Source organism: Lonchura striata, chromosome 1A (genome assembly GCF_050655825.1).
Source record: "Lonchura striata isolate lonStrDom1 chromosome 1A, ASM5065582v1, whole genome shotgun sequence".
NCBI lineage: Eukaryota > Metazoa > Chordata > Aves > Passeriformes > Estrildidae > Lonchura > Lonchura striata.
In genome coordinates, this window is record NC_140741.1 from 28,297,463 (window position 1) to 28,322,807 (window position 25,345).

The window sequence follows — 25,345 nt, forward strand, 5'->3', positions numbered from 1 at the left end:
TAGGGTGTCATCTGTATCTCTCTTGCCATTCAGTTGTGTCCAAGTTAGGTTGTTTCACTCCTATTTATTAGACTCTTGGACTACCAAAAAGAATTCACACCCAAAGTTCTAGCAATCTAGTCAGATGTTGATTGTCCAGTTACAACGATGCTAATGGTTGTACTCAAATAATGTGTAGTTCAGTGATGTAAACTTTCTAATGTTTGACCTTCCAATATCCCAGCTCCCTCAGCCTCTCTCCATCTGACGGAGGCTCTAATCTCATCACTGTGCTGCCCATTTGCTGGATTCACTATACCCATGTCTCTCTTGTACTGGGTAGCCCAAACTATTTGGCACAAAACCGAAGATGATTTTGGTAGCAGTCACCTGGTCATTAGACAACTGTTGTAACAGCAAAACGAGCTATGGCAGCTCCTGGCAGGCCAAGACAAGCCCAGGCAAAGCCTGACAAAGTCTCACATAAAGCAGAGCTGGTGGCCTCTTACCAGTAGTGGCAGCACCATGACAAGGCTGAGGTGGATGATGTGACAGTGACAGCCATTCCAGCTTTTGTTTCATTTTTCCAGTATATGATACACAATTTCCCTGCAAGAAACTCCACCTCCTGTTTCCAAGATGGTCTTTTTGCTGCTTCCAGTTTCAGCCAAACTCAATGACTCCAGCCTATCCTCTCTGGACAGTCTGGAACAGATCCTGTAGTGAAAGACAGCAGCAATCAGAAGAGTCTGCTCCTAATGACCAATTCTGCCTAAGTATGTGATGAGGCTTACTACCCTAAAAATGAGCTTTTATTTGAAGACAGTCAGAGGGTGCTCTGTCTGGGGAATATTTATTTTTACTGCCTTCCTACAATACTGGGGTATCTGCCAGTTTGCCCAAGGAGCCATTTTTTCCCTCAGCTTGTCAAAGCAGATTTTGTGCCATAGATCCCAGCCTGAGACACAGCATAACCTGGCCCCTGAAAGTGTAAAAGCACAACACGTTCCATCCTCAGGGGTTGCAGCAGCATCTGTGTTTGCATCATGGCTGGAGAGCTACTGAGCTGCTGTCAGCCTTGCAGGTGTGGCATGTGCATCAGCATTTGCCTGCCTGACTGTGCTCTGGCATTTCGGTTTGCTCAAGTTACTTTAGTTGCACTCCCTTAGAAGAGGGTCTTGGTTTCAACTCTCCAGGAAGGGCTATTGAATGCTTAGAAGGGAAACATGTTTTGTGATTGGTGCTGTAGGTAGCTGTGGGCAATCAGACATGGCTCTGGTCTACTGTCTCTGTTATAGTGAGTGTGGTGGATTTGGGGAGGGTGGAGAAATTACTGTTATCACCATTCTCCCTCAGTCATCTTTAAAGCCCTTCCTAGCTCCTGGTGAAGTTGGCACAGCTCAGACTGTGGTTTTTTCCCCAGGTGTGCTGGCTGGTGGCAGGCTCTAGTGTATCTTGGGAGCACAGAGTTATATGGGAGGCAACCACAAACACATGTTTTTGCTTCTCCTCATGTCCCTGCAGTCCCCAGGGCAATAGCAGGAACTGAAAGGTCATTACCAGAAGAAAGATCTTTGCCAATCCTGATCCTCTGGCTGAAAGTGCAGAGCTTCTGCTGCCCTGAAAAGCAAAAAGTCTTTCATTTTATTTTCCTCTTCACTTCTGCTTTTCATTGTCTGTACTGTCCCACACCAGTGTGGCACTGAAATGAGCTCCCAGTACAATGTCGCCCCATGTCTTCCTTGAAAAGCTTGTAGAGGAATCAAGAGGCAGCACAGCTCAGCTCTCAAAAGCCAGATTTCTTGGGGGTCTGGGATGGGATAAGCACTTCAAACCAAGATAGATCTCCTAGGCAGTTGAGTTTTTTTAATTTGGACAAAAAATATTTACTGTTTCATTAGTATTTGTATGTAGAGTTGTGTTGACATATATTGACAGATTTAATGTGATAGTAAAATAGCAAGGAAGGACAGGCTAATTTAGTATTTGTGCCCTTAACTGGGTTGCCTGTTGGGTCTGGGGTTGGATTATTTGGTCACTATACAAATTACTATGTCAATCCTATAGTGTAACCTTGTGACAAGAGGCTGCAAATGCAGAAGAACATTACTGTAGCATTTTGATCTGACAAGGGTTTTCTGCAAGCTCCTCGGCCCACAAGAGAGATCTAGAAAACAGCAACTGCTCAAATCTCCCACCCGCAAGTAGGCTGTTGTCATACATAGTGCAGGACATGCCTCTCCATTTCAGTTACCATGGTAAAATTAGTCTGCCAAAGGTTAAGCAGAATACGTTTCCTTATATTATTCCTTCTGTTTGCTTTTTGGTTTTCCCAGCTCACTACCCTATTTTCCTTTTTCAAAGACAGTACTATGAATGTATGGCCAAAGCTTATGTGTCTATGAATACTTTTTCTTCAAAATGGTTCCCTTCCCAGTGCTCATGACAAAAATTAAACCCTTCAAAGTATTTTGGTTTTTCACAGTGTCAGCTAGGAGGAGCCTACACACAAGAATTTGGAAGGCCTGTAGTGGAATGGCTGGCACTTAGTGCTGGAAGTGAAAAAAGGCCCCTGGAGCACCAGGATTCTCATGAGCTCTTTGCAATAACAGAGGAGAAAACTGAAAAAGGAGGCTCTGGAGAAGTAGCAGATGAATTTATGAAGACTGGGGGTCTGAAACATGAGCTCTGCATCCCAGAGCATGGGTGAGAAGACAGTTGCAGTAGGCAAGCACAAAGAGCCTGTGAGACAAGGCTCCTGAAAGAAGTTGTGGTAATGAGGGGCAGAGCATATGCTGAAGTACAAAAACTGCACACCTTGGATCTGAGCGCCTGAGGAAGCAGCCTGGCTCCCTGTCCATTGCAGCCAGGGCTCCTTCTGTCATTGCACCTGACAGCAGCCCTTTGATACTGATCTTTCTAAAATTTTTATTGCAGATTATGTTAAAACACAGACCAAGCCCGGAACAGCAGTAGGGAAGGAGATGGGAAAAGTGAAGTGTAATCTAAGAGTTGGGTTTTAGTTACCTGATATTGCCAGTGCTGTTCTCTCTCTAAAGAAAGGAGTTAGTTTTGATTGTTGTTACATAACAGAGTTTTTATTATTGAAAAGAATATAAGTATTCCTCAATCAAATTGAACTTGATTCACATTAAAATGAATTTATTTAAATACTATTATTTATTCAAAAGGATTGTTTAGAACTGCAATGAAAAATGAAGAGCTGTGGTGTGGGGTTTCCCTTTTAAAGCTTGTTCTGTGTGAACACAGGACTCATTTCTACTGAAGCCTTCAAGAAGCCTTGAGCCAGCCTGAGTGTGACCTAAGGGTGTGACCTGCTTGTTCCACTCTGGGAAGGGAGCAGGTGGTGCACACCAGTTATAGCTCACAATGTGTTCCATGAAAGATTATTGCAGTAGAAAGACTTAATGAGCCTTTAATTTTGTACTGTGTCTTTTCTGGAAACAGCTTTGCTGTCTGCAATGCCATGCAATGTCTAGCAGTATTTACAAGTGAATAACTGTCATTATGATTTATTTCATTATTAACTATACTATTTTACAGCAATTTTCTATTTTTAACATTGGTGGAGGACTGCTTGGAAAACCTGAATGTGGAGGATCCCTGGTGCTAAGGAAATTTGCTGATTGATTTGCAGAGTAGCTTTGCCAGCTCCCTGACATTTCCCTCTGTAAATTAGGCTGTGACCACTATCCCAGATTCTCAGCGTGTTTCATATGGATAGTGACACCTCTTTGTGTTTATATCTACAGGCTGTAGCCCCATGTTAGAGCTTTTGGATTGTCTGGAAGAGCCTTTGGAATGAACCTTTTCCATGCTGCTTTACTCCCACCTGCAGCTAAGACTGTACAGTTGTGCTTCATACATTATTTGTTCAGCCACTCACTACAAAGTCCATACACACTAGGAATGCTCAATACAGCCCCTTTTTTTTTTTTTTTTTTTCTTTTTTTTTTTCTTTTTTCCCTCCTACAACGTCAACACAGTGACAATGATAACAAAATAAGAGGGTGGAAAATGGAAACTGCCTCCAGGGGCTTACCTTTACATAAGTTTCTTGACAGGCTGATAGAGCTGGGGTTGTTCAGCCTGGAGAAGAAAAGGCTCTGGAGAGACCTCGCTGCAGCCTTAAAGTACCTAGAGGGGGGTAATAAAAAAGAGAAAGATGGACTTTTTATATGAGCAGATAATGACAGAACAAGGACTAGTGGCTTTAAACTGAAGGAGGGCAGATTGAGATTAGATACAGGAAGAAATTCTTTACTGTGAGGGTGGTGAGACACTGGCACAGGCTGCACAGAGAAACTATGGATGTCCCATCCCTGGGAGTGTTCAAGGCCAGGCTGGATTGGGCTCTGGGTAACCTGTTCTAGTGAAAAATGACCCTGCCCTCCGCAGGGGGGTCGAATTGGATGATCTTTAGGGTACCGTCCAATCCAAGCCATTCTGGGACTGAGTGGGCTAATACCGAACCACAAGCAAGAACGGAGCCGGGGAGACGGCAGCAGAGCCCAGCCCGTTCCTGGGCGGGACCGCCGCGAGGCGCCATAGCTGCGGGAAAAGAACTACAGCTCCCGTCATGACCCGCGGGCAGAGCGGCGGGAACAAACTCCCCGCTGATTTGCTGTGCTTTCCGCTGTTCTCGCCAATCGGACGCGCAGCTCAGGGGGGACGCTCTCCAGGCGCGTGAGGCGGGCTGGCGTGGCGGGGCCATGGAGCGGGACCGGAGGGAGGTGAGCGGGACGCGGCGGGGGCTCCTCTGGGGCCCCGGCTGGGTTGCTCCTGGGGACGGCGGCGGGTCCTTCTGATCCCGACGCGATGGGCCCCCGCGTCCCCCTCAGCTTGCCGAGGAGGCTCCGGGTGATGCTGCCTTTGCTTGGCAGCCCTGGGGACTTGTAACAATATCCGCAAGTTTCACTCGCCTGTTGTGGAAGAGTAACGATGCAATGGTGCTCACGTCCTACGAGCTGGTGTAAAATGCACCCACACAGGGACTAGAAGGCGATGAAAATCTTTGTTTTTTTAGAGTTCAGGCCTTTCAAGACATCAGGAATGCTATCTGAGGGCCTGGATCCGTAGGACAGGAACTCTTTGTTCAGGGAATAACCTGGGAACCTTGGATCTGTGTTGTGTGAAAGCCAGGGAGGATGCGGGGAGACAGCAGTGAGTGAAGTCTGATTTTCCTGTCCACGTGTCTATAATGACAGCTAGAGCCAGGGGTCAGAGGGAATTTAGCACTGGAAGGTGATAGGCTTTCTGCTGATCTTTTGTTGTTGCCCACTTGGAGGAACAATGGTATCCTCCTGCCTCATGTAGCTGTTTGAATCTGCCTTTCTGATCCATCACTTCCTGTGCTGATGCTGTTTTTGCTGCTCTTTCATGAGTTGCTAACATATTTTCCTAGTTTCTTTTATGCTTATTTGGAGCCTGGTTCAAGATTCTTCTAGTCTGAGACACACTGTTTTTCTGTGCTCTTTCTTCAGTCTTTGCCTTGCAGCTCTCCTGCTGTAACAGCAACTACGAAGAGCCAGTGAAGATGTTTAGCTGTGGAGGCATCTGGGTTTAGACAAAAACCTATACAAACGTTCTGCTATCCTGCTGGTGTAGTTTCTGAACCAAGGTCAGCTGTGGACTCTGTAGTTTTCAGAGGACATAAACTGTCTCCAGGACTGAGCTGGTCCTGCTGACTTCCAGGCTGTGCTGGTCTTGTGAGCTGTGATGGCAGGAACGTGCATTGTTGAAGTCTGTGCTGGCTTTATTGTGATGGTCTCTGTGCTGCTATGCTGTGCAACTATGTTGGGAGGAACATTGCCGGGAAGGACGCAGTCTCATCTGTCTTCATCAGCAAGGCAGTGCTTTGCCCTGTATTTTCTATGTTCCTCAAGATTCTTTTTATCTAGCAACAGCACTTTTCTCTTGGGAAGCAGAATGCAGCATGTTGAATACCAGTAAAGGGATCTGTCTGGGGGAAGGCAGTTCAGAGTCCCGCCTTTGGGGTTGTTATGTGGATTCCTTGCCTGCCTTGAGGCCACTCCCTGGCCCAAGAGGGCCTCCTCCAGCAGCAAAGGCAGGTTTATTGTGCAGTGGGGTGTAAAATGTTGATTTTAAAGTAAATTGGCTCTTTTTCTAGATGGTGTCTGCCTTTGGCCACAAAACTTCATCTTTGGAGCGGGTGGAGGAGGAAGGTGATGCTGATGAGGAGGATGATGAATTGGACATCTTTGGGGGTTATGACAGCCTCACGTGCTACAACAGCAGCATGGGCAGTGACAGCAGCTCCTGTCTGGAGGAGTCTAGCGATGATGAGGTGGCAGACCGGGAAGCTGGAGAGCTTTCAACATCTCCGATGCACCAGCCATCCACAGGCCGGCTCACAGAAGACAATGGCTCCGAGCCAGGTACTGCCTGTGCTGCCTGAAGTATGTTCAGGGGCAGTGAAAGGTGTGTGGGGATGCTTTGGGAGCAACTTTGGATTCAGACTGCATTTATTGGGCTATGTGGGGGATCTGCACTGTATAATCATGGTTAGCTGGTCTCAGCTCTGTTACCGTGGTGCATTGACTCTGCAAAATCCTCATGTTTTTGGCCTTCCTTCTTGCAGCTGTGTGCGAAATGTGTGGGATTGTGGGCACCAGGGAGGCTTTCTTCTCCAAGACTAAACGTTTCTGCAGCGTCTCCTGCTCCAGAAGCTACTCCTCAAATTCTAAAAAGGCCAGCATCCTGGCCAGACTGCAGGTACGTTAAAACTGTTCCAGCTGGCTCTCTGGCTCCATCATGGTTGTAGGCTTATGTCATGCTGGGGAACTTCAACCACTCCTATACCTACAGAAAGTAGCATGGCAGGCTGTAGGTAATCCAGGAGACTCCTGAAACGTATGTGGGATAGTTTCTTAAGCCAAGGAATAGACAGCTGTAGCAGAGAGAATGCAACAGTAGACCTGATGGTCAAGACTAGAGGCAGTGGCTCTAGTTGCAGTGGTCATGCATTGGTGGAATTTCCAATCTTGAGGAATATAGGTCAGCTAAGGAGTAAAGTCATGCTCTTGAACTTTAGGAAGGCATACTTCCAGCTCTTCAGAGAGAATCTATAATTCTGTGAGATTTCCTGGGGATGGAGCAGGATCTGCCTTTATGTAGGGTTGCTCTTTAATTGAATATCAGACTGACAGTCCCAGTGGCTTGTTCTTCCTTCCTGAAGTCTCCAGAGAAGGCATGACAGCTTAAAGGTGGTGTTCCCTAAGAGCTGAGAAAGGACACACATGTATTTTACCTGCTGTTTCTTGTTCCTGTGAGTGATAATAAATACTGTAGTAGACTGAAAATTGTCCCAAGGAAGAGATGTATGCCCAGTTCCAGAGAGTGGCTTAGTCTCCTGTGCCATTAATGTTTCTAATCATTCTTCTTTTATAGGGGAAGCCACCAACGAAGAAAGCTAAAGTTCTGCACAAGGCATCCTGGTCAGCTAAGATCGGGGCCTTCCTCCATTCACAGGGCACAGGACAGCTGGCAGATGGGACACTGACAGGTCAGGATGGTGAGTGTAAATGAGGTGTGAGGAGGTGCAGCTTCTGAAGTCAAAGAATGGGGAGACTTTGAGGGATATAAACTCTGAAGTCCTCCTTCTCCTCTCTGGTACACTTCTTTGTGCGTTGTGTGTGGATTGCTCTGACACAAGCTGGCAGAACACAGGGCATGTCTTTTTTCCTCTTCCTGCCCATCCACTATTGTAGCCTCATCCTCACTCCTCGTATGACTTAACCTGGAGTGTTAGCTCTGTGGTCCCAGTTCCATGAGGTACTGACTTCTGCTGGCAAAGGTGACTTAAAGGTGTCCTGTTTCTCCCAGCCATTTGCTGCCCCACTCCTCATGGTTGCCCCGAGTCACCCACTGATCGCTTTGAGCAAAAACCAGTCACTGCAGCTGAAGGAGTAGCAACTTACTGTGTTAGGGAAAACGGGACATGGCAGCAGCAGGGAGTGATCCCTGAGCAGTCTGCTGCTGGAGCGGAGCTGTAGCCTGCAGCCAGGATGACTGCGGGATTAATCTCTCAATTTAGTATCTGATTTTCCCAGCAACCTCTGGGAAAGCAAGTGCTGCTGATAGGACCCTGCAGTGTTGCAGCTGAGATGCAAAATGTGAAGTGGTTTAACCCTAAAAGAATGCACTCTCCTTGGAGTGCTTTAGCCCTGGGCTGGACTTGACCGCTTTTATTGCCCTTTCTGCTCCTCCAAAAGCAAGTGACAGTAAATATTCATTAGTAAAATATTTTGCCTCATGTGGTGGTTAGTGACCTTGCACTCACATAGGGTCTAGTTTCCCACCAGAGAAAATGCAGTGGAATGCATAATCCCTGTGTGTTGTGTCCTAGTGCCTGAAGGCTGCAGGCTGCAGTCCAGAGGTAACTGATCTCTGTGGCTGTTGTCATCTTATCTGATTTTCTGTTCTCATGTCTGCTTGTAGCACTCGTCCTGGGCTTTGACTGGGGAAAGTACCTGCAGGAGCACGGCTACAAGGCAGCTCCTGTCAGTTGTTTCAAACACGTGAGTTCTACTTTGCTGTGTATGCCAGGGCACATAGGGCATGTCATATGCATGGGGCCCCCCTGTGCTCCTGCGACAGGTGGTGAATAGAGGCCCAACAGGGCATTATTGAGATCAGGTGATGCAAGAAAAGAAGTTGGGGTTTGTTGCAGATGAGAATGGGAGTCTCACAAAGGGTCCAGGAGTTTTGGGGGAAGGAAGCAGAGGGGGACGTGGTAGAAACCCTGGTGCTAGTGATGCATATGATTTTTAGCTTTTTATGTTTTTCATGTATTTGTAGCTTTGTAGATTGCTAAAGCATGGCTGTAGCTTCTAGTATTTTTCCCGGTTTTCTTCCCTACATGTAGGAACAATAAGCTAATCTTATAAACACATTCAGAAATATTATAGTCTTATTCCAAGAACACAACCAACTACAAGGACGTTCTGTTTTCCAACCAGAATCTGAACCAGGCATAACAAAAATGGGGCAAAAGAAACCTCTGGACTGTTTCCAGTGGGTCAGAACCCCAGGAATTATTACCTAACCAACTAACATTTTAACTTGACAGTAAATGCTAAGTATACTAATTGACTAATCTTATAAAAACTGTAGAATTACTGTACCATGTGTAATTTTTGCCGTATTGTGTATCTGAAAGCTTTTAAGTAAAGGTTTGCTTTTATATTGACTCTAACATTGTTGGGAAGATCTATTATATTTTCCAGGCATCAGTAGTAATAGCTCAGTGCTAACTGGAAACAGAATTAGTTCTGACTGGGGATGATAGTGGGAAGCTAATTTTGTATGGCTGAGTACAGCCCAGGATGATGTGCAGAGAGGAATTCAGTTTATGTGAGCCTGACAGTAGCTGTACCTCCAACATGTCCAATTTTTACAAGACTTGTTATATTCCTTTTGAATTGTAGTCTGATAATACTGAAAACATTTCCTTTTTCTTGAGGATAGTTCAGGCACACATGTTAGGTATCCTCATTGTTAGGTTTGCCATAGAGGAATGACAGTAGATACTTTGGAATAATAGGACATCTGGCAGTGAAACAGTTAGGTATTACTATATGGTATTCTGCCTTTTGGGATCCTCAGCGAACATCCCAGTGAGATGTTTGGGACAGTTTAACTGTATTTCAAGATGTTGGCAAATCTAGGAGGGGTAAGGCATGCAAGCCTGTGTCTAAGGTGAAAGTGTAGCTGCCTAAGACATGTCTCTGAAAGCTAGAAGGGCCTAAACCCTGCTCTGATCTCCACATCCCTCTCCCAACATGGCTGCCTCAATCTTTCAGGTGCCACTCTTCGATCAGTGGGATGATGTGCTGAAAGGTATGAAAGTGGAAGTGCTGAACAGTGATGCTGTGCTCCCCAGTCGTGTGTATTGGATTGCATCTGTCATCCAGATTGTAGGTAAGTCTCCAAAGTAATCTTTGACAGCTGGGCACAGCTAAGCTCTGAGGGAAACTTTAGAGAGCTGCGGGTAGCTGGTCAAGCAAAAGAGCAGCTCTTTGGAGCACTACAACTGCTGAGAGATTTTGCAACAGGAAATACCATGGTGCAGGAGTCAGAGGAAACCAGCACTGTTCTTCTTCTGGTTGCTTGTCAGTTTGCAGGAATAGTTGCTCGAGATGCTCCAGTAACCTGTGCAGAGAGCTGAAGGCCATGCTATGGGTACTAAGCCTGTGGTGCCAAATTCTTGGCCTCTAATGCCTTTGTTTGTCTGCTCTGTCCTGGCAGGCTACAGGGCCCTTCTGCGATATGAGGGCTTTGAGAATGATGCTGGTCATGACTTCTGGTGTAATTTGGGCACAGTGGATATTCACCCCATTGGCTGGTGTGCCATCAACAGCAAAATCCTGGTACCACCACAAAGTGAGTATGGGGCAAAAGGGCTCAGCATATACCTGGGCATGGAGAAGGTTTGGTTTATGCCTAGCACAGAGGGACAGGTGTTCCCACTGCATGTAGGACTACAGCTCCATTTGTGCTTTGAGTTTGGGAAGCTGGAGACTGTTTGGATTGCTCCCTCTGCATCTTCCTATTATTGACCTGAGATGCTGCATGCAGAGCTGATGTCAGACCTGTGGGAGCTAATGCAGGTGGCTTTTCCTCCTTCTAATCCACATGGTGGCTGGACTTGAACTTTGAGGGAACGTTTTGGTCCTATATCCTGGGCAACCTCTCTGGTAAGTGCAGTGACTCCAGTCCCTGCACAGCTAGCAGTTCAGAGAGGCATGCTACTTTAGTGGAATTCTGGCAAGCTGAGATTTGCTTGGTATAGCTCAAGTATTTTGCTCTACCACTTCCTCATCTAGATCAGTGGAATTTAGTGTCTGCTTGGCCCAGTTCATTCTGTAATGGTGATCCCTTCAGCCAGATCTGGGGGCAAGCTGGCAAAACAGAGTATAGAATCTGAGTGTGAAGAAGGCCTTTTAGTGCTTATGGGCTGTCAGAGAGAAGAAAGGTGTGGTGCTGTAATTATTTTGGTCATAAAGATGGACTTTTTCCCTGCTCAAATGTAGCTATCCATGCCAAGTACACTGACTGGAGAAGTTACCTCATGAAAAAACTGGTGGGAGCTAGGACCATCCCAGTGGATTTCCACATAAAGGTAACCATGGGAGGCTGTTTTGCATGGGGGAAATGAAGCTGAAGTCAAGACATGTGCTCAGCATGTCTCTTCTGGTTCTGATCTGTGCATCTTTTGTGTGCTTTGAAACCTGGGCAGGGGCAGTGAGTGCTTCCACATGCTCCTAAGAAACCTGTCATGATGGTGTGGGTAATAGATAGCACAGCCTCTGTGCCCTCTCTGCACAACAGTTTCTGCTTTGGGTCATAGGCAGGGTTTAAAAGCTGTTGTCACGTAGTCTGCTGGGAAATACTGGGGATGAGATTTGGCATTTTACTGAAGGGTGAGGCTAGTGCAGCTCCAGCCTGGCATTTCCCTGCCCTGTTTCAGTTCCAGGAAATAGCTCTGAGGGTCAAAAAACTTTGCCTTCAGTGTTGGTAGCAAAGCAGCCTGCAAAGAGTGAGAAGGGCACAGGCTTCCTTTAAGTACCATGGCCTTGGCATCTCTGTAGCTCTCAGGATTGTTTTTGTGTAGCCTGCACTGAGATTACACCTTGTTAGAGGGAGGAGAATCTCCTGTGGCTAGGAGCTCTGGAAATGGCAGATAAGGAAGACAGTCCCAGAGACAGCAGACAGGAAGGCAGGTGATAGGTTTTTTTGTGTGCAAGGTAAGTGGTGACACTGAGCTGGAGATCTAGATGTAGTTAGTGCTTCTCATCTTACTTATCAGAAAGTTAAGAGGGTGGTTGTAGCTGCTTGTTCCTGGGCCTCAGCTTGTAGCTGAAAGGGAAATGGTGGAAGGAAACACACATTGCTTTTCTTTCTCCCCTTAGCATCTCCACTCCCACCTAATAAACAGGAAGTAGAAGGGGAAGAGTTTAGCTTAAAAGTTATTTTGGATTCAATTGTAGGCTGGTTTGGGTATCTATTTTGTGTTTCCTAGTTTCTGGTTAGCATCTTGGGATCACAGTTTAAAAATGTCAGGGGTTCTATAAACACCACTGGGCATTTGTGGATGAGTAGGACAAGGCAACATGAGCAAACTAAAGGTCTCCGAAAAAGTCAGAAAGCAGCCAGTGACTCCATTGTGCCTTTGGGTCAGTCTGCAGAGTAACTGGCTTTGGATGTGGATTTGGGAGATAGATCATCATGTAGCTCAACCTCTGATCATAATAAAAAGGTGAAAATAACAACCTGACCTCTTTTGAAGTCAACTGAAAATCCTGTTGCACTTTGGGAAGCTACACCTCTAACTAATTGCAGCCTCAAACCCTTGTGATCTCTTTCATGACTGAAAAGGCACACACAAATTCCTTACTCAGTTCCCCATGAACAGAATTCTCACTGAGAACATTCACACAAGGTGGTGGCTGGGCGTTTCTGCTGGGCAGCTCTTATGAGGCCACATGACAAAACAGGGACCCAGTGTGTGTGTGCCCAGCCACACTGTCATGTCTGGAGCTGCCAACTACCTGTCCCCCCCAAAGAACCCACTCCTATTAATTCCTTCCTAGTCAGCTTTGGGCAGTGCATATCTGTGGGGAAAGCTGTTCTCTGAAGTGTTTGAAGAACTGTGGTTGATCTCACCTCTGTTGGTTGTTGCCAGATGGCAGAGAGCATGAAGTACCCGTTCCGGCAGGGCATGCGGGTCGAGGTGGTGGATAAGAACCATGTGTCTCAGACACGTATGGCAGTGGTGGACACAGTGATTGGGGGCAGACTGAGACTCCTCTATGAGGACGGCGACAGTGATGATGACTTCTGGTGCCACATGTGGAGTCCCCTCATCCATCCTGTGGGCTGGTCACGAAGAGTCGGCCATGACATAAAGAAGACAGGTATGTATCAGGCCACTGCAGCCATCTTCTCATTTGCTGGGAACTGCCTGCACCTTTCTGTTGACACCAGTCTTGACATGGTGGGAGTGAGACAGTTGCCCCAAGACGTAACAGGTGAAGTCTGCTTAGTTTTGTGTCTGCTGGCTTTTTATTCGGATAGATAAAAGCCCTGTGATCACAAGTCAGAATGAGGGACTGTAGGGTTTCTTACCTGAAGCACACAGGCTGTCCCCTTAGCATGAGAATGCAGACTTTGCAATGTGAGAGACGTTTACAGTCCTTTTGAGGAAATTAATGCTGGCTTCTGTAACACTGGATGCCATCAGGTTGTGTTTTTCTAGACTTTTACCAAGAATTGTTGATTGGCTTACACTGGCAAAGTAAAAAACAAAGTAAAAAGCAAGACTTGAGCTCTGCTGATCCTTTTGGTTGTCTCTCCATTCCTTGCTGCCTCTCCCTGGTGACTTCAGCTGCATGTGTTACCAGTAGTGCTCAGGAAGCTGAGCCATCTGTTTTTGAGCAAGCCCTTCATCACAGCCCATTTTATAAGTGTAGAGGGACTGACCTATTCTTTTTAGTAAATGGTCTGATATTGAGGGGGTTTGTAGCAGCTAAGCTCTCACAGACTGGGTATTAATTTTCCTGTTTTTTTACTGCAGTTGCTGCAGATTTTTTACCTGTCTGTGTTTCTTCCATTCCTCACAGAAGAAAAACGTAATGACATGGCAAACCATCCCACCTTCCGGAAGATTTACTGTGATGCTGTGCCCTATCTGTTTAAGAAGGTAGGACAAGTCTGCCTTTCTGTGGGGGTCACAAAGAATGAAGCAGTGATAGCACTTCCTTGCTTGGGCATACATGTGGCCATGTGCATTGTTGAGGGTGGTCTTTCTTATACCTAAGGGCAGTCAGCTCTTTGGGGTGTCAAGGCTGTTGTTAAAAAGGAGCAGGTCAAACTAGAAAGCTGAAAGAATTAAAGGACAGTGACAGATTGAGGCACTCATTCAAAGGGCAAGCAAGGGAGCTTTGAGTTGGAGAGGGAAGAGGATTACATAGGAGAGACCAGATTGCTGGTAAGGATGGAGATTAGAAAGAGGTTTGCTTTGTTGTGGAGAAGCAGTTGGGCTTGGCTCTCTGACTGACCAGAACCATGACAACAGGTTGCTGACACAAACATAGTGTTGGTTTGGCTGCCTCTTTGTATTTCTTGTAATACTTTTGCTTAACCCTCCCAAGCTGAGCCAAGTGAAGAAGTTCTAATCCTATTTGCACTTGCTGTGCTGGGTGTCAGTATGGGACTGTCCCATACTCCTGGCAGCACATGGTATACCAGAGTCTTCTTTAGGTACGAGCTGTCTATTCTGAAGGTGGATGGTTTGAGCGAGGTATGAAACTGGAAGCCATTGACCCCCTGAATCTGGGCAACATCTGTGTGGCCACTGTTTGCAAGGTAAGTTCAGTGAGCCTAAGGGGGTCTGCTATGTTTGCTTGGGATAATGCAGCTTCTTCTCAGGTCTTTTCAAATTAATAAGACCAGGTAAGATTTTGCATGAGGGACAAGAGAGGGCTGTCAAGAGAAGTGGATGGTGTTGTGTGGAGGGAATTAGGGAACTGGGGGGTTGCATCAGAGGTCTGACGAACTGTTATACATGTACTTAGACAGCATGAAGATGAGAGCATGCTTGGTCTGCCAAGCTAGTGCCCAGTGTGTGGGACTGGCAACCACCCTTTTTCCACCCTTGGGCATGCAGTGGGGAAGATTTGTTCTCCAGTTCTGAGAGTGCATAGAGAAAGGAAAAGAATGGGAAGAGTTGTGAGGTGACTTCCATGTGGGCAATGACATGAGGATAGAGGTGTCACCTTCAGTCTCTCTTGATGAGGTGGTTGTGAGCGCTACTCTTGTGCTAGTGTTGAGAAGTAAATTCCTTGCCCAGGTTTCCTCAGCAAAGTGTGTTGAACGTTGAAAATATAGCATACATCTGGGCTTTTCCTGTTTCCTCAAGAAGCTGCCCTCACAGAACCCAAGCTAAGGACTTTGACACTTGGAGTTTGGCAGTGGGATGCTGCAAGAGCTGTTTGTGTCTGTAGAATGTTCCCTTAAGCCATGGTTTGGAAATGGAAGAATTTGGGACAGGCATGCCTGTCACCTTTGGTAGGCACTAATTTATCAGTGAGTGACAGGATGGGACAAGTCTTGTTGCTGTATGAAGTGGCAAGTCTGAGGGTGGAGCTCCTATCCTTCTAGCCAGTAACAAATTCATGATCTGGCTGGTGGAGATGGTTTCTGGGCTGCTAATGAGGTGTTTCTGTGGGAGAACAGAGCTCCTGACTGCTGTTTCCGGAGCCTGGGCTAGCTCTTAGAGCTCTGGCATTACGCCGGGAGTGAGGAACTGCCTCAGTATGGGGATTTACCAGAGGCAGAACCTTTAGAGCCACTTGCTCTATGATGCCAGACACAAACCTCAACAGGGACCAGAAAGAGGAGAAAGAAGGAGGCTCTCAGTCTTCAGGATCCACAAAGGTTGATTCCAAGAAAAGGGATGAGAAACAAAGAGCCAGGGCACTCCTGTGCAAGGGGTTTTGTACAGATACAAATTGGGGGGTGGATACAAACAGCTAGCCAATAGGGAATCCTCAGGGGAGGAGTGAGGGAATTACATCAAGTGTCTAGGGCTAATTGGGGTAGGAGGGTGGAGAGGATAGGTCACATGGACCAATGGGGCTTCGAGGAGTAAGGGAATTCCAAAAGGGTGTTGCAGTCCGGAATTGGCCTGAGGTTAAAGTAGCAGAGAAGATTCGGGAACAAAAGGGGCTGGGTTGCCTTGACAGGCAGGGAAAGAGCTCGAACAAGGAGGGCAATGGCATGAGGGACAGCTTTGATGGCGGGTAAAACCCAGGGATAAACTAACTTGGGGAGAACATGGTACACCAGAATGAGCCACTTAACAAGGAATCAATAAAATAAATTCAAACCACAACACCTGACCATTTAAGGTTCACACAGTCCTTTCACAAGGTTCTTAGTGTTGGTCCCAGTCCTGCAGAACTTGCTGCTTTGGGGATTAGCTGGTGTTGACTAACATACTAGGAGAAGCCTCGGTCATATAACATTGGATTTTACTATCTAGTGGAAATTGTGATTGATATGTGGGGACTTTTGAGAGAATTTTCTGCAAGGAGGAGAGGCTTTAGAGCAAGTAGAGCTCTACACTCATGTGTTCACTCCCATCTCAGGTTCTCTTGGATGGGTACCTCATGATCAGCATTGATGGAGCAACATCTGATGATGGCTCTGACTGGTTCTGCTATCATGCCTCCTCACACGCCATCTTCCCTGCCAACTTCTGTAAGAGGAACAGCATTGAACTGACCCCACCAAAAGGTGAGATTTGGACTCTACCCTGTGGTACAAACCTGCATGCAGAATTTCAGGGGGGATGTGTTTCTGAGAGGGGTCAGGTTCAGATAAATCAAAACAAGGTCCCAATCAGCTTGTTTTTCAGGTAGACTGCTAGTTCAGAGAGCCAGGCTATTTGAGCTTTGCCCATATACCAAGTCTTGGTTAGCTCCTAGTAGATTAGTGGCAAAGATGTATGATCCCCAAACTGAACAGAATAAAAGCTTTTAAAGGACAAGGAGGGTAGGAAGGGATAAGTAGAGCCATTGCTGCAGGAATCAGTGCTTAATTGTCCACAGTCATCTCTATTCTATTTGAATAAATCTGATGTGAGTATTTCTTCAAAGTCCTAAGAGACAATCACCCTAGTAGTATTTTTGCTGCCTCATCTAGCCATAACCAAAAAGGCTTGCTCTGAATTTCTGTGTTGCAGCATTTTTGTGCAGTGCTGTTCCATCTTCATTTGGTGTTCCTGCCGCTGGGAGAAAGAAAGATAGATCTAAGTGGTGTGACACACTACCTCCTACTTGCTCCTGGTCCTCCCCTTTCTCTGTGGTCTGGGTCTATGGCTGACACAGATGTTCAGAGCTGCAACTTGCACTTTTCTGTATTTGCCTGCAGAGAGAGGTGCTGGACTCCCATGGAATCCATGCACTAGTTTAATATCCAAGATCAGCCTGTACATGCTGGTTCATTTACCTGCTCTGCAACCAGTTGCTATGCCCCCTTCATGCCTACTCTGCCTTTTGTATTACCTGGTCTACCCAGTGACTGCCTGTTTACCTCTTAGTGTTTCTTCCTTCTGCAGGGCATGAAGCAAAGACATTCAGCTGGGAGCGTTACCTAGAAGAGACCAAATCAAGACCTGCTCCATCACGGCTCTTCAACACAGTGAGTGCTGCCAGAAAGAAACAATGTGTAGGGATGCTTGGAGTAAGCAAGGAGGTGTGCAATAACTCTGGCTGTCAACAGATCACTGAGATGGAAGTGACTTCTTGTCCAACACCCCTGCTACAGCAGGGCCACCTGTAGCAGATTGCTCAGGACCATGTATAGATGGACGGAGACTCCACAACCATGTGGGCAACCTCATGTGCTGGCACTCATTGGCACTTATGACTCCATGTCTCCAGTCTGTGCCTCTTAACTCTGTTCCAGGCACTGGGAGACACTGAGAGGAATCTGGCTCCATCTTTGCACCCTCATTTTAGGCATTTATATACATAAATAAGGTATCCCCTGAGCCTTTTCAGATCCAGGATGAACAGTCACAACTGTCAGCCTTTCCTCATATAAAAGATGCTCCCGTTCCCTCATCATCTTCCTGGCCCTTTGCTGGATTCTCTACACTATGTCTCGTTTGTACCAGGGAACAATTCAGGTATGGCCTTCTCAGTGCCAAGCAGAGGGGAAGGGTCATTTCCACTGATCTGCTGAGAACAGCCCTGGCCCATGTTCAACTTCATGTCCACTGGGATTCCCAGGCCTTTTTCTGCCACACTGCTTTCCAGTCAGTCTGCCCCTAGCTTCTGCTGGTGCCTGGGGTTCTTCCTCCGCAGATAAGGGATTCCAGCTTGTCAAGGTGCCTCCGGAGGGCAGCACAACCATCTAGTATATTCTGTCTCTCCTCCCAGTTTTCTACCACAAGCAAGCTTGCTTGGTTTGACATGGTACTGACATGTCATCCGGATAATTAAGATGTTCGAGAGGAGTGGATCCAATATTGACCCCTGGGGTACGCTGCTATTTACTAGCCTCCAACTAGACTTCATGCCACTAATAACCATCCTCTTGGCCCAGTCGTTCAGCCAGTTTTCAGTCTATCTTGCTGCATCCACACCCAGCCTGTATAGTTCAGTCACCTTATGGCAGAAAGTGTCAAAAGTCTTCCTGAAGTCAGGACAGACAATACACACTATACACAATATATGCAGTCTCTAGTGGGCTGCAGTTTGCTGACAGACAGCACTTTAAGGAGATCTCAAAGGTTCAGGAGTATGTGCTCTCCAAGTTGGGACATCAGTATCCTGCCTTTTGTGGGTCATCTGTGATTCTCTAGTGTTTCTGTGAGCTCCATACTCCTGGTGGGCTCTGCATTGCTCATTGCCTGTGGATATGTGGTTGGCATGTTGGGTGGAGAGTGGGGAAGCTGCTTTACATCAACAAAACTGCTGCAGTATGTGGGCCTATGCTGCTTATTCTGATTCCCCAGGGGTATGTCAAGTAATTGTTTGACTATATGTTCCTGAACTGCTGCTCCCCCCACTAAAGGCTGGGCTGAAATTGATTGAGGAAACAGCTGGCCTTGGATCTGTTTTTGGATCTATGGGCTTGTTGTCTGCTTGCTTTAGGCTGGAGGCCAGCCTGTGTGAGAGTGGTGTTGGCCAGGTACAGATTTGGACTGAGTGCAATGGCCTTTCCTTTTCTTTTTTCATTTTTTAATTTTTATGCACCCAGGACTGTCCCAACCATGGCTTCAAGGCAGGCATGAAGGTGGAGGCAGTGGACCTGATGGAACCCCGGCTCATCTGTGTGGCCACGGTGAAGCGTGTAGTCCAACGTCTCCTTAGCATCCATTTTGATGGCTGGGACAATGAGTATGACCAGTGGGTGGACTGCGAGTCTCCAGACATTTATCCTGTGGGGTGGTGTGAGCTGACAGGCTACCAGCTTCAACCACCAGTGACTCCAGGTGAGTGTAGATTTTACTGTGAATTCTAATACTAGAGATAAAGATTTCCCTCCTCCTGCTCTGTGAGTGCCTCCTTTGAGTTTTGGACCTTGTAGGAAGAAGGAAATGGCCTCCTTGATTTGCATTGACTACCATAAATCTTCCTCTGTTGCCACATTCTAGCAGCTGGCAGTGGGAGGAGCCTGATGGGGAGAAAACAGCCTGAGTTTTGAGATTGGCTCAGTGTCCCCACACCAAGAGAGTTAATTGCTCCTGAGGAAGTTGCGTAGAGTTCCAGGTGGTCCTATCCCTACACATCTCCCTTTTATAAGCATAGCTATAACCTTAGCCAGATAGCAGCAGGAGCTTGACCCATGCTCCCTTTTCTCATCAACTCTTTGACTCTGTCTGTAAAAGGTAAGAGGATCCTCTCAAGAGTTCATTCCTTCCCTTGTCACTGGGAGGCCACTGCCTCACCTATGCGGATATTTTCCTTTTTGTCTCAAACTACCAATCTTGTTTCTTTACTGCCCCTACCAAGTCTATACTGGGCCTCTCTCCCCTGTGCTGCCCCAGCCTGCTGCTCTGGGCCCTCACCTGGAAGCACAGACAGAAACTGCACTAGAGCCTTGCTTTCCCCTCAGCTGGTTGTCTTGGGAAGAGGGCTTTGGCTTGGGGGGATGGGTATATCTGTTTCTCGCTTATGTCACTTCATCCCAGTTACCTACTGGTTATGGGACTTGGCTTTCGTTTCCCTCTCGTCTCCATGACAGAGCCCACAACTCCAGCGAAGGCCAAGGAGGTGCCCAAGAAGAGGAAGAAACCCTATGGAAAGAAGAGTGAGTGATGTTTGATTAGTGCCCTCCCGCTCGCTCACAGGCTGGGCCCAGTTACAGGAACCCTGTCCATGTCCCATCAGAGCAGGAGAGAGAGGCCTTGTCTTGCTGTGGATGCCCTCAGTCAGCTGTGGGTTTACCAACACAGCTTCACCCTTCTTACCTGCCCTATTTCCTAAAGTGCAGAGAGCTCTGTACGGGAAGGATCTGTTTTGCAGTCTGTTTTCTGTTGGTCAAGGTATATATGGCTTGCTTCCAGGTGTGAGGTTGTGCTGCTGTCACTACAGTGTCCATGGTTGGAGGGAGATGTTTGCTGCAGCTGGATGGTAGCTGGAGAGCAACCTTGCTTTGTACTAGGGAAAGAAAGCTTAAAGATGGCTAAAGAGGCCAGTAGAAATACTTTTATTGTTTCATTTTATCATTGTTGCTGTCATTGTTGTAGTAGATGTGGCAAATCATGTAGACAGACAAGAAATTCCTTCCTGGAGGGTGGAGAGGAAAGGACATCTAAAGAATATCAAGATTTTCAACCTAAATAAAATGGCCAGCTAAAAACCAGAACAATTTTATGGTTACAGTGTCTGCACCTTGCAGCAAATATGCTCATTGCTTAGGACTAGACTCAGACAGGTAAGCAAAGCTGACTCCATACTGATTCCAAGAGGACCTGCTCCCTGGAAGTTAAACAGATGCCTTGCCTTTAATGAAGGAGAACACGAAGGAGCATATTCTGAGATGATGACTATAGAATTTTTCTCCAGTAGACCATTTCTGTTGCATAACCAGTTGGCAGCTAATGACCATGTAGGTTTCTGTTCAGTTGTGCTGGTCCCTGGCCTGTGGTTTCTCAGAGGAGCAGGGTTGCTGATTTTCCAGGGGAAAAGAAATACACTTTTGCTTATACTCTGTTATCTCTTTGTTAAGGAAAAAAGTTACCTGCCAAAGCCCGCAGTGTCAAGCAAACTGCCAAGAAGCCTTCTACCATGAATTCAAAACGAGAAGCAAAAGCTGCCAGCCAGACTTTGCCAGAGCCAGCACCTGATGAGAGTAAGGGAATGAGTTATTCTACCTTGCAGCTACATCCATACATGTTCTTGGCCAATAAGTCTTGGGCATCTCCAGGCAGGAAAAGGCAGCAGCATGTCAAAGGTCCTTTTGTACTCCTCTAGAGACACTCCGGAGAGTAGAAGAAAGTGTTTCCTTGCTTTCCCTGGAAAGGTTTGCCTCCCAAGAAGGTTTGGTGGGACCAGTACTACTCAAAATCTCAATGCTACTAATGCCTGTTGAGGGCCTGTCTGCCCTGCTGAATGGTCTGGTTGTGTGAGGTGAGGGAGGAGAGCAAAGTTGATATGTCAGAGGTGGCTGTTACATCCCAATCCCCGTAAGGGCTGTTGCAGCATGTGAACACAGCCTCATACTGTGGCCCCAGCAGAAGAGCAGCTGGGTCACTTGCCAGCCCTAGTGTGTAGGGGGAAGGAGGGTGGGTGAGGTGCCTTTTGCACATGGGGATTGGAGAGTCATGAAGGTCCCTCCTGTTCATTTAAGTTCCCCTGTGTGAACCCAGGCAGATTGGAAATGGATGACTTCCACTTTTCCTTCCTTAGGAGTTGTTCTTGGGAGCCAGCAGCTGAATGATTCCAGGGTTTAGTTCCATCCTGATTGCTGCTGTGACCATGGATAGATTTGAAGTGGCATGAAAGGGCTGCGTGTGGTGAGGTGCCCTCAGGAAGTGGGTTGGCTCTAGGGCCTGGGGCATTTTGAGTACCTGCATGGACAGAGCTGGTTTGGAGGTGCTGCAGGTAATACTAGTCAACATTTTATTTACTTATTTTTCCCTCTCTGTTTTTGTCTCTTGCTAGTCATTGCTGTGCGGGTGAAAGAAGAAACCATTGACCCTTCAGATGCAGAATTTGGAGAGACGGAACTTCCTGTTCCCATCAGCAGCATAAAGCAGGAGGACACAGACTGATCTGGAGCATTCCACACCTTTCCTGTGGCCAGTAGCTTCACCCTGTAGCACTTTAGGGAAGGTCCTGGCAATGAGAAACAGAGGACCAAAAGGGCCTTCCTTTTTTAAAGCAGACCACCCTATGGAATCATAACTCTGTTCTCCTGGTGTGCAAAAAAACTTCCCCCAGACATGTAATATTAAGCCCTAGGAAACAGCAGAAAGACTGCAGGTGTGCTGCGGAGGATGACCAGGGTGGCTGTTAGGCTGCTAGTTGTGCATAGCCTGATTTTAAAGGCGCCTTTTGAATCAGGAGCTCGAAACAGGGAAAGAGGCTGCTAGAGCACAAAAGGTTAGTTTGGGTTCTTAGCTTTGGCTGGAGGAGACAAGCTGCTGTCCAACGTGATGATTGCAGGACATATTAGGAGAGGAGCTGCTCCTGTAGGACTTGGGTGCTGTGCTCTTTGGTCTAAGTGCTGCGAACCCAAAGAAAATCAGGACAGGAAGAATGGAAAGAGGTAAAGAAACAAAAAGAGATTATGGTGCCTGCTGAAGAAGTGAGACTTTTTTTCATAAAATCATAGAATGGTTTGGGTTGGAAGAGGCCCATAAAGATCTCAAGATCCTCATCTAATTTCAATACCCCTGCTACGGGCAGGAACACCTTCCACTAGACCATGTTACCCAGAGCCCCATCTGACCTGGCCTTGAACACTTCCAGGGATGAAGAATCCACAACTTTTCTGGTCAACCTGTTCCAGTGCCTCACCACCCTCACAGTAAAGATTTTTTTTCCAAATACATTATCTAAAACTACTGTCTTTCAGTTTAAACCCATTCCTCCTTGTGCTGTCACTACATGCTCTTCTAAATGATCTTGTCTGTATGGTCCCTTCAGGTATCAGAAGACTGCAGTTAGGTTACCTTGAAGCCTTCTCTTTTCTAGAGTGAACAATCCCAACTATATCAGCATTTCCTCATAGGAGAGGTGCTCCATCTCAGTCATTTTGGTGCCCTCCTCTAGAGGACCCCAGAGCTGGATGGAGAACTGCAGGTGTGGTCTCACCAGAGCTGAGGGGGAGAATCCCCTCCCTCATTCTGCTGGCCATGCTGCTTTTGATGCTTTCACTCATCTGTTGATGCTTGACTTTCTGTGCTGTGAGTGCACATTGCTGGGTCATGTCCAGCCTCTCATCCACCTGTATCCCCAAGTCCTTGGCAGGGGTGCTATTGATCCCTTCATCCCCCAGCTTGTGTTGATACTGGGGTTTGCCCCGACCCATGTGCAGCACCTTGCACTGAGTCTCATTAAACCTCTTGAGATTCCCGAGTCTGTTCCGATCCCTGTGTCTGGCATCCCATCCTTCAGGTGCATGATGAGCACCTATCAACTTGGTGCTATCTGCAAACTTGCTAAGGGTGCACCTGATCCTTTTCTGTGTGTCTTTTAATGAAGACATTAAAAAACACTGATCCCAATACAGACCCCTGAGGGACACCACTGGTAACTGATGCCCATTGGGAGTCTCAGCTGTTGACCACTACCCTCACCCTCTGCAGGCAACCATCAAAACAATTCCTAATCCACCAAACAGTCCACCCATGGAATCCATCACTCCAGTTGGAGTGAATAGTTCTGGGAGGCTGTGTCAAAAGCTTTACAGAAATCCACCTGTCTCAAGAAGCCATCTTCCATGCAGGAGTCTCCTGGATTGCCTGCAGTTTACCTTGGTACTTTCCCCGTAGATGTCAAGGTGGCTGAAGTCCCCCAACAGGACTGGAGCTTGTGAGCACGATGCCTCCTGTAATTGGGGCAAGAAGGCTGAGGATAGGCTCCCCTTGGTCAGGCAGCTGTAGCAGACCCTGGCCACAAGGTTCCTTTTGTTGCCTCAGAGTCTGATTTTAACCACAGTCTTTCAAGCTGCTCATGGCTGTTCTTCAGAGACAGCTCTTCACACTCAATGCACCTCTTGACATAGAGGGCAGCCCCTCCACCTCTCCCTCCTTTCTGTCTCTTCTGAACACCCCATAGCCATTGATAGTCACACTCCAGTCACACAATTTGTCCCACCAAGTTTCAGTAATGGCAGGAGGATCATAACTTTCCAGCAGCACGGTGGCATCAAGCCCCTCCTTTGGTTTGTTGCCCATCCTCTGTGCTTTGGTGTAAAGGCACCTTGGCCAGATTGTTGGCTGCATCACCTTCCCAGAGGAACAGCCCTTAATTCCTTTGAGATATTCCCTGCTGGTATCCCTGTTGGCATGGTATCCCTGTTACCTCAGGAGTCCCTGGCTCACCTCTGTAAGACTCTGAGTGTGCTCCCCTGTGTCTGCTACCTCTTTAAGTCACCTGCAGAAGGACACTACTATCCTGTCCTTCTAACCTTTTCATACCATCCCACACCTTTCCAGGGAAGAACCTGAAATTGTCCCCCTCACATCTGGTTTAATCAAGCAATTGCATAACCCAAGAAGGAGTTTAGGAGGATTCCTGCACAACCATAAAACACCTTTGGTGGTAGCTCTTTGATGCTTACTGTGAAGGACAATCAAGGAACACCTTTCACTGCACTAATTGGTGTGATGTACGTACCCAGAGGAAGCCATGGGATTTTGGACCTCACCTACACAGAGTTCTTTAGTTTAAGGCCCATCTCACCAAATCAGGCAGGCTGCTGCCAAAGATTCTCTTACCTTTTATAGACAGGTGGATCCCATCCATCGAATGTGTTAAAATCATTAAAGCACACGCCATTGTCACAAAAGCCAAAACCTTCGCCATGGCACCAGCCTCAAAAACAGATGATCATCTGCACTATGTGTCTACATCTGTAATTTCTTGCTTTTGAACCCAGAATTGCAGAAGACTTGGAGTATGGTTTGAGTTTTTATTTTTTTAAAGAGTTGTATTGTAAATTTGGTCTACAATCAGTACCTTAAAGCCCTGTGACCAACTTTAGGAAGAGGCCCAAGGTTTGCATATTGCTTTCCAGGCCACCAAAATCCAGAGTTAGTCAAAACATATCTTTATCTGTACATATATCTTTCAGAGCCTTTTCAATTTAAGCAAACTTCTGAGTTCTGGAATCCCAACCTATGCAGTCATGGGGAATAGGTTGAGCACGTAATTATCATGGGATCACTTACAGATCACTGATCGAATTCTACAGGAAATAAAAAGTCTTCCATGTTTATATGTTTTAATTTTGAGGAACTGCTGGGAATTAAGGCAACATTTTCACTAATAATTTTCAAGCTTTCTAGCATAAGATTTGTGCCGTTGCAGGACCTTACTGGGTGGTGCTGGTTCCAGTCCCACTCTGGGTTCTTCTATAATTTTGGCAGCTGTGAAAGTGCTCTTCAAAAACAAAATCAAATTTCTGGACAACAGCTTTTCCACATGGGTGGTGGAAGCCTTGGAAAGAAGAAGCAAATATCTGGCTTCATTATTTGCATCACCAAAGCATGCTGCAGACTCTATGGAATGTGCCTCTGTGTCCTGCAAAACCAAACCCTGCATCTTTCGCAAATCAACAATGTTTTGGTGGCACCAGG

At 46.8% G+C, this 25,345-nt stretch overlaps 2 protein-coding genes across 9 annotated transcripts; one reads left to right on the forward strand and one right to left on the reverse strand.

The window, feature by feature from the left end:
* Positions 1–488: 488 nt before the first annotated feature.
* On the reverse strand, positions 489–4,701 carry LOC146763422 (uncharacterized). 4 transcript variants are annotated; one of them, XR_014951937.1, is made up of 4 exons: positions 4,265–4,403; positions 4,043–4,137; positions 1,540–1,599; positions 489–696 (listed from the first exon to the last, which is right to left on the reverse strand). XR_014951937.1 is itself a non-coding variant. In XM_085568889.1 (4 exons), the coding sequence occupies exons 1-4, from the start codon at positions 4,579–4,581 to the stop codon at positions 653–655; spliced, it is 312 nt and encodes a 103-aa protein (XP_085425015.1). In that variant the 5' UTR covers positions 4,582–4,701; the 3' UTR covers positions 489–652. The 4 variants fall into 4 exon arrangements, 2 of the variants coding, with proteins under 2 accessions (XP_085425015.1, XP_085425016.1); XM_085568889.1 differs by lacking the exon at positions 4,265–4,403 and adding an exon at positions 4,469–4,701; XM_085568890.1 differs by lacking the exons at positions 1,540–1,599; positions 4,265–4,403 and adding an exon at positions 4,469–4,701 and having other exon boundaries at positions 503–696.
* L3MBTL2 (L3MBTL histone methyl-lysine binding protein 2) lies at positions 4,674–25,345 on the forward strand. 5 transcript variants are annotated; one of them, XM_085568882.1, is made up of 17 exons: positions 4,674–4,733; positions 6,131–6,398; positions 6,602–6,735; positions 7,411–7,525; positions 8,461–8,540; positions 9,825–9,942; positions 10,270–10,404; positions 11,055–11,143; positions 12,707–12,938; positions 13,644–13,723; positions 14,284–14,388; positions 16,173–16,320; positions 17,144–17,226; positions 18,793–19,027; positions 19,780–19,845; positions 20,767–20,889; positions 21,702–25,345. In XM_085568882.1, the coding sequence occupies exons 1-17, from the start codon at positions 4,713–4,715 to the stop codon at positions 21,809–21,811; spliced, it is 2,142 nt and encodes a 713-aa protein (XP_085425008.1). In that variant the 5' UTR covers positions 4,674–4,712; the 3' UTR covers positions 21,812–25,345. The 5 variants fall into 5 exon arrangements, with proteins under 5 accessions (XP_085425008.1, XP_021408509.2, XP_021408512.2 ...); XM_021552834.3 differs by having other exon boundaries at positions 7,411–7,534; positions 21,702–22,593; XM_085568883.1 differs by lacking the exon at positions 4,674–4,733 and adding an exon at positions 5,551–5,620 and having other exon boundaries at positions 7,411–7,534; positions 21,702–22,593.

Bases quoted from the DNA above. Each gene is read 5' to 3' on its own strand.
- LOC146763422 (XM_085568889.1), bottom strand. From the start codon at position 4,581: ATGACGGGAGCTGTAGTTCTTTTCCCGCAGCTATGGCGCCTCGCGGCG. The intron at 1,600-4,042 runs GTAAGCCCCTGG...TTTGCTTTTCAG, and splicing joins GTCAAGAAACTTATGTAAAG to GGCAGCAGAAGCTCTGCACT. The intron at 697-1,539 runs GTAATGACCTTT...CTTTCACTACAG, and splicing joins TGGCAAAGATCTTTCTTCTG to GATCTGTTCCAGACTGTCCA.
- L3MBTL2 (XM_021552834.3), top strand. From the start codon at position 4,713: ATGGAGCGGGACCGGAGGGAG. The intron at 7,535-8,460 runs GTGAGTGTAAAT...GTCTGCTTGTAG, and splicing joins GACACTGACAGGTCAGGATG to CACTCGTCCTGGGCTTTGAC. The intron at 12,939-13,643 runs GTATGTATCAGG...CATTCCTCACAG, and splicing joins CCATGACATAAAGAAGACAG to AAGAAAAACGTAATGACATG.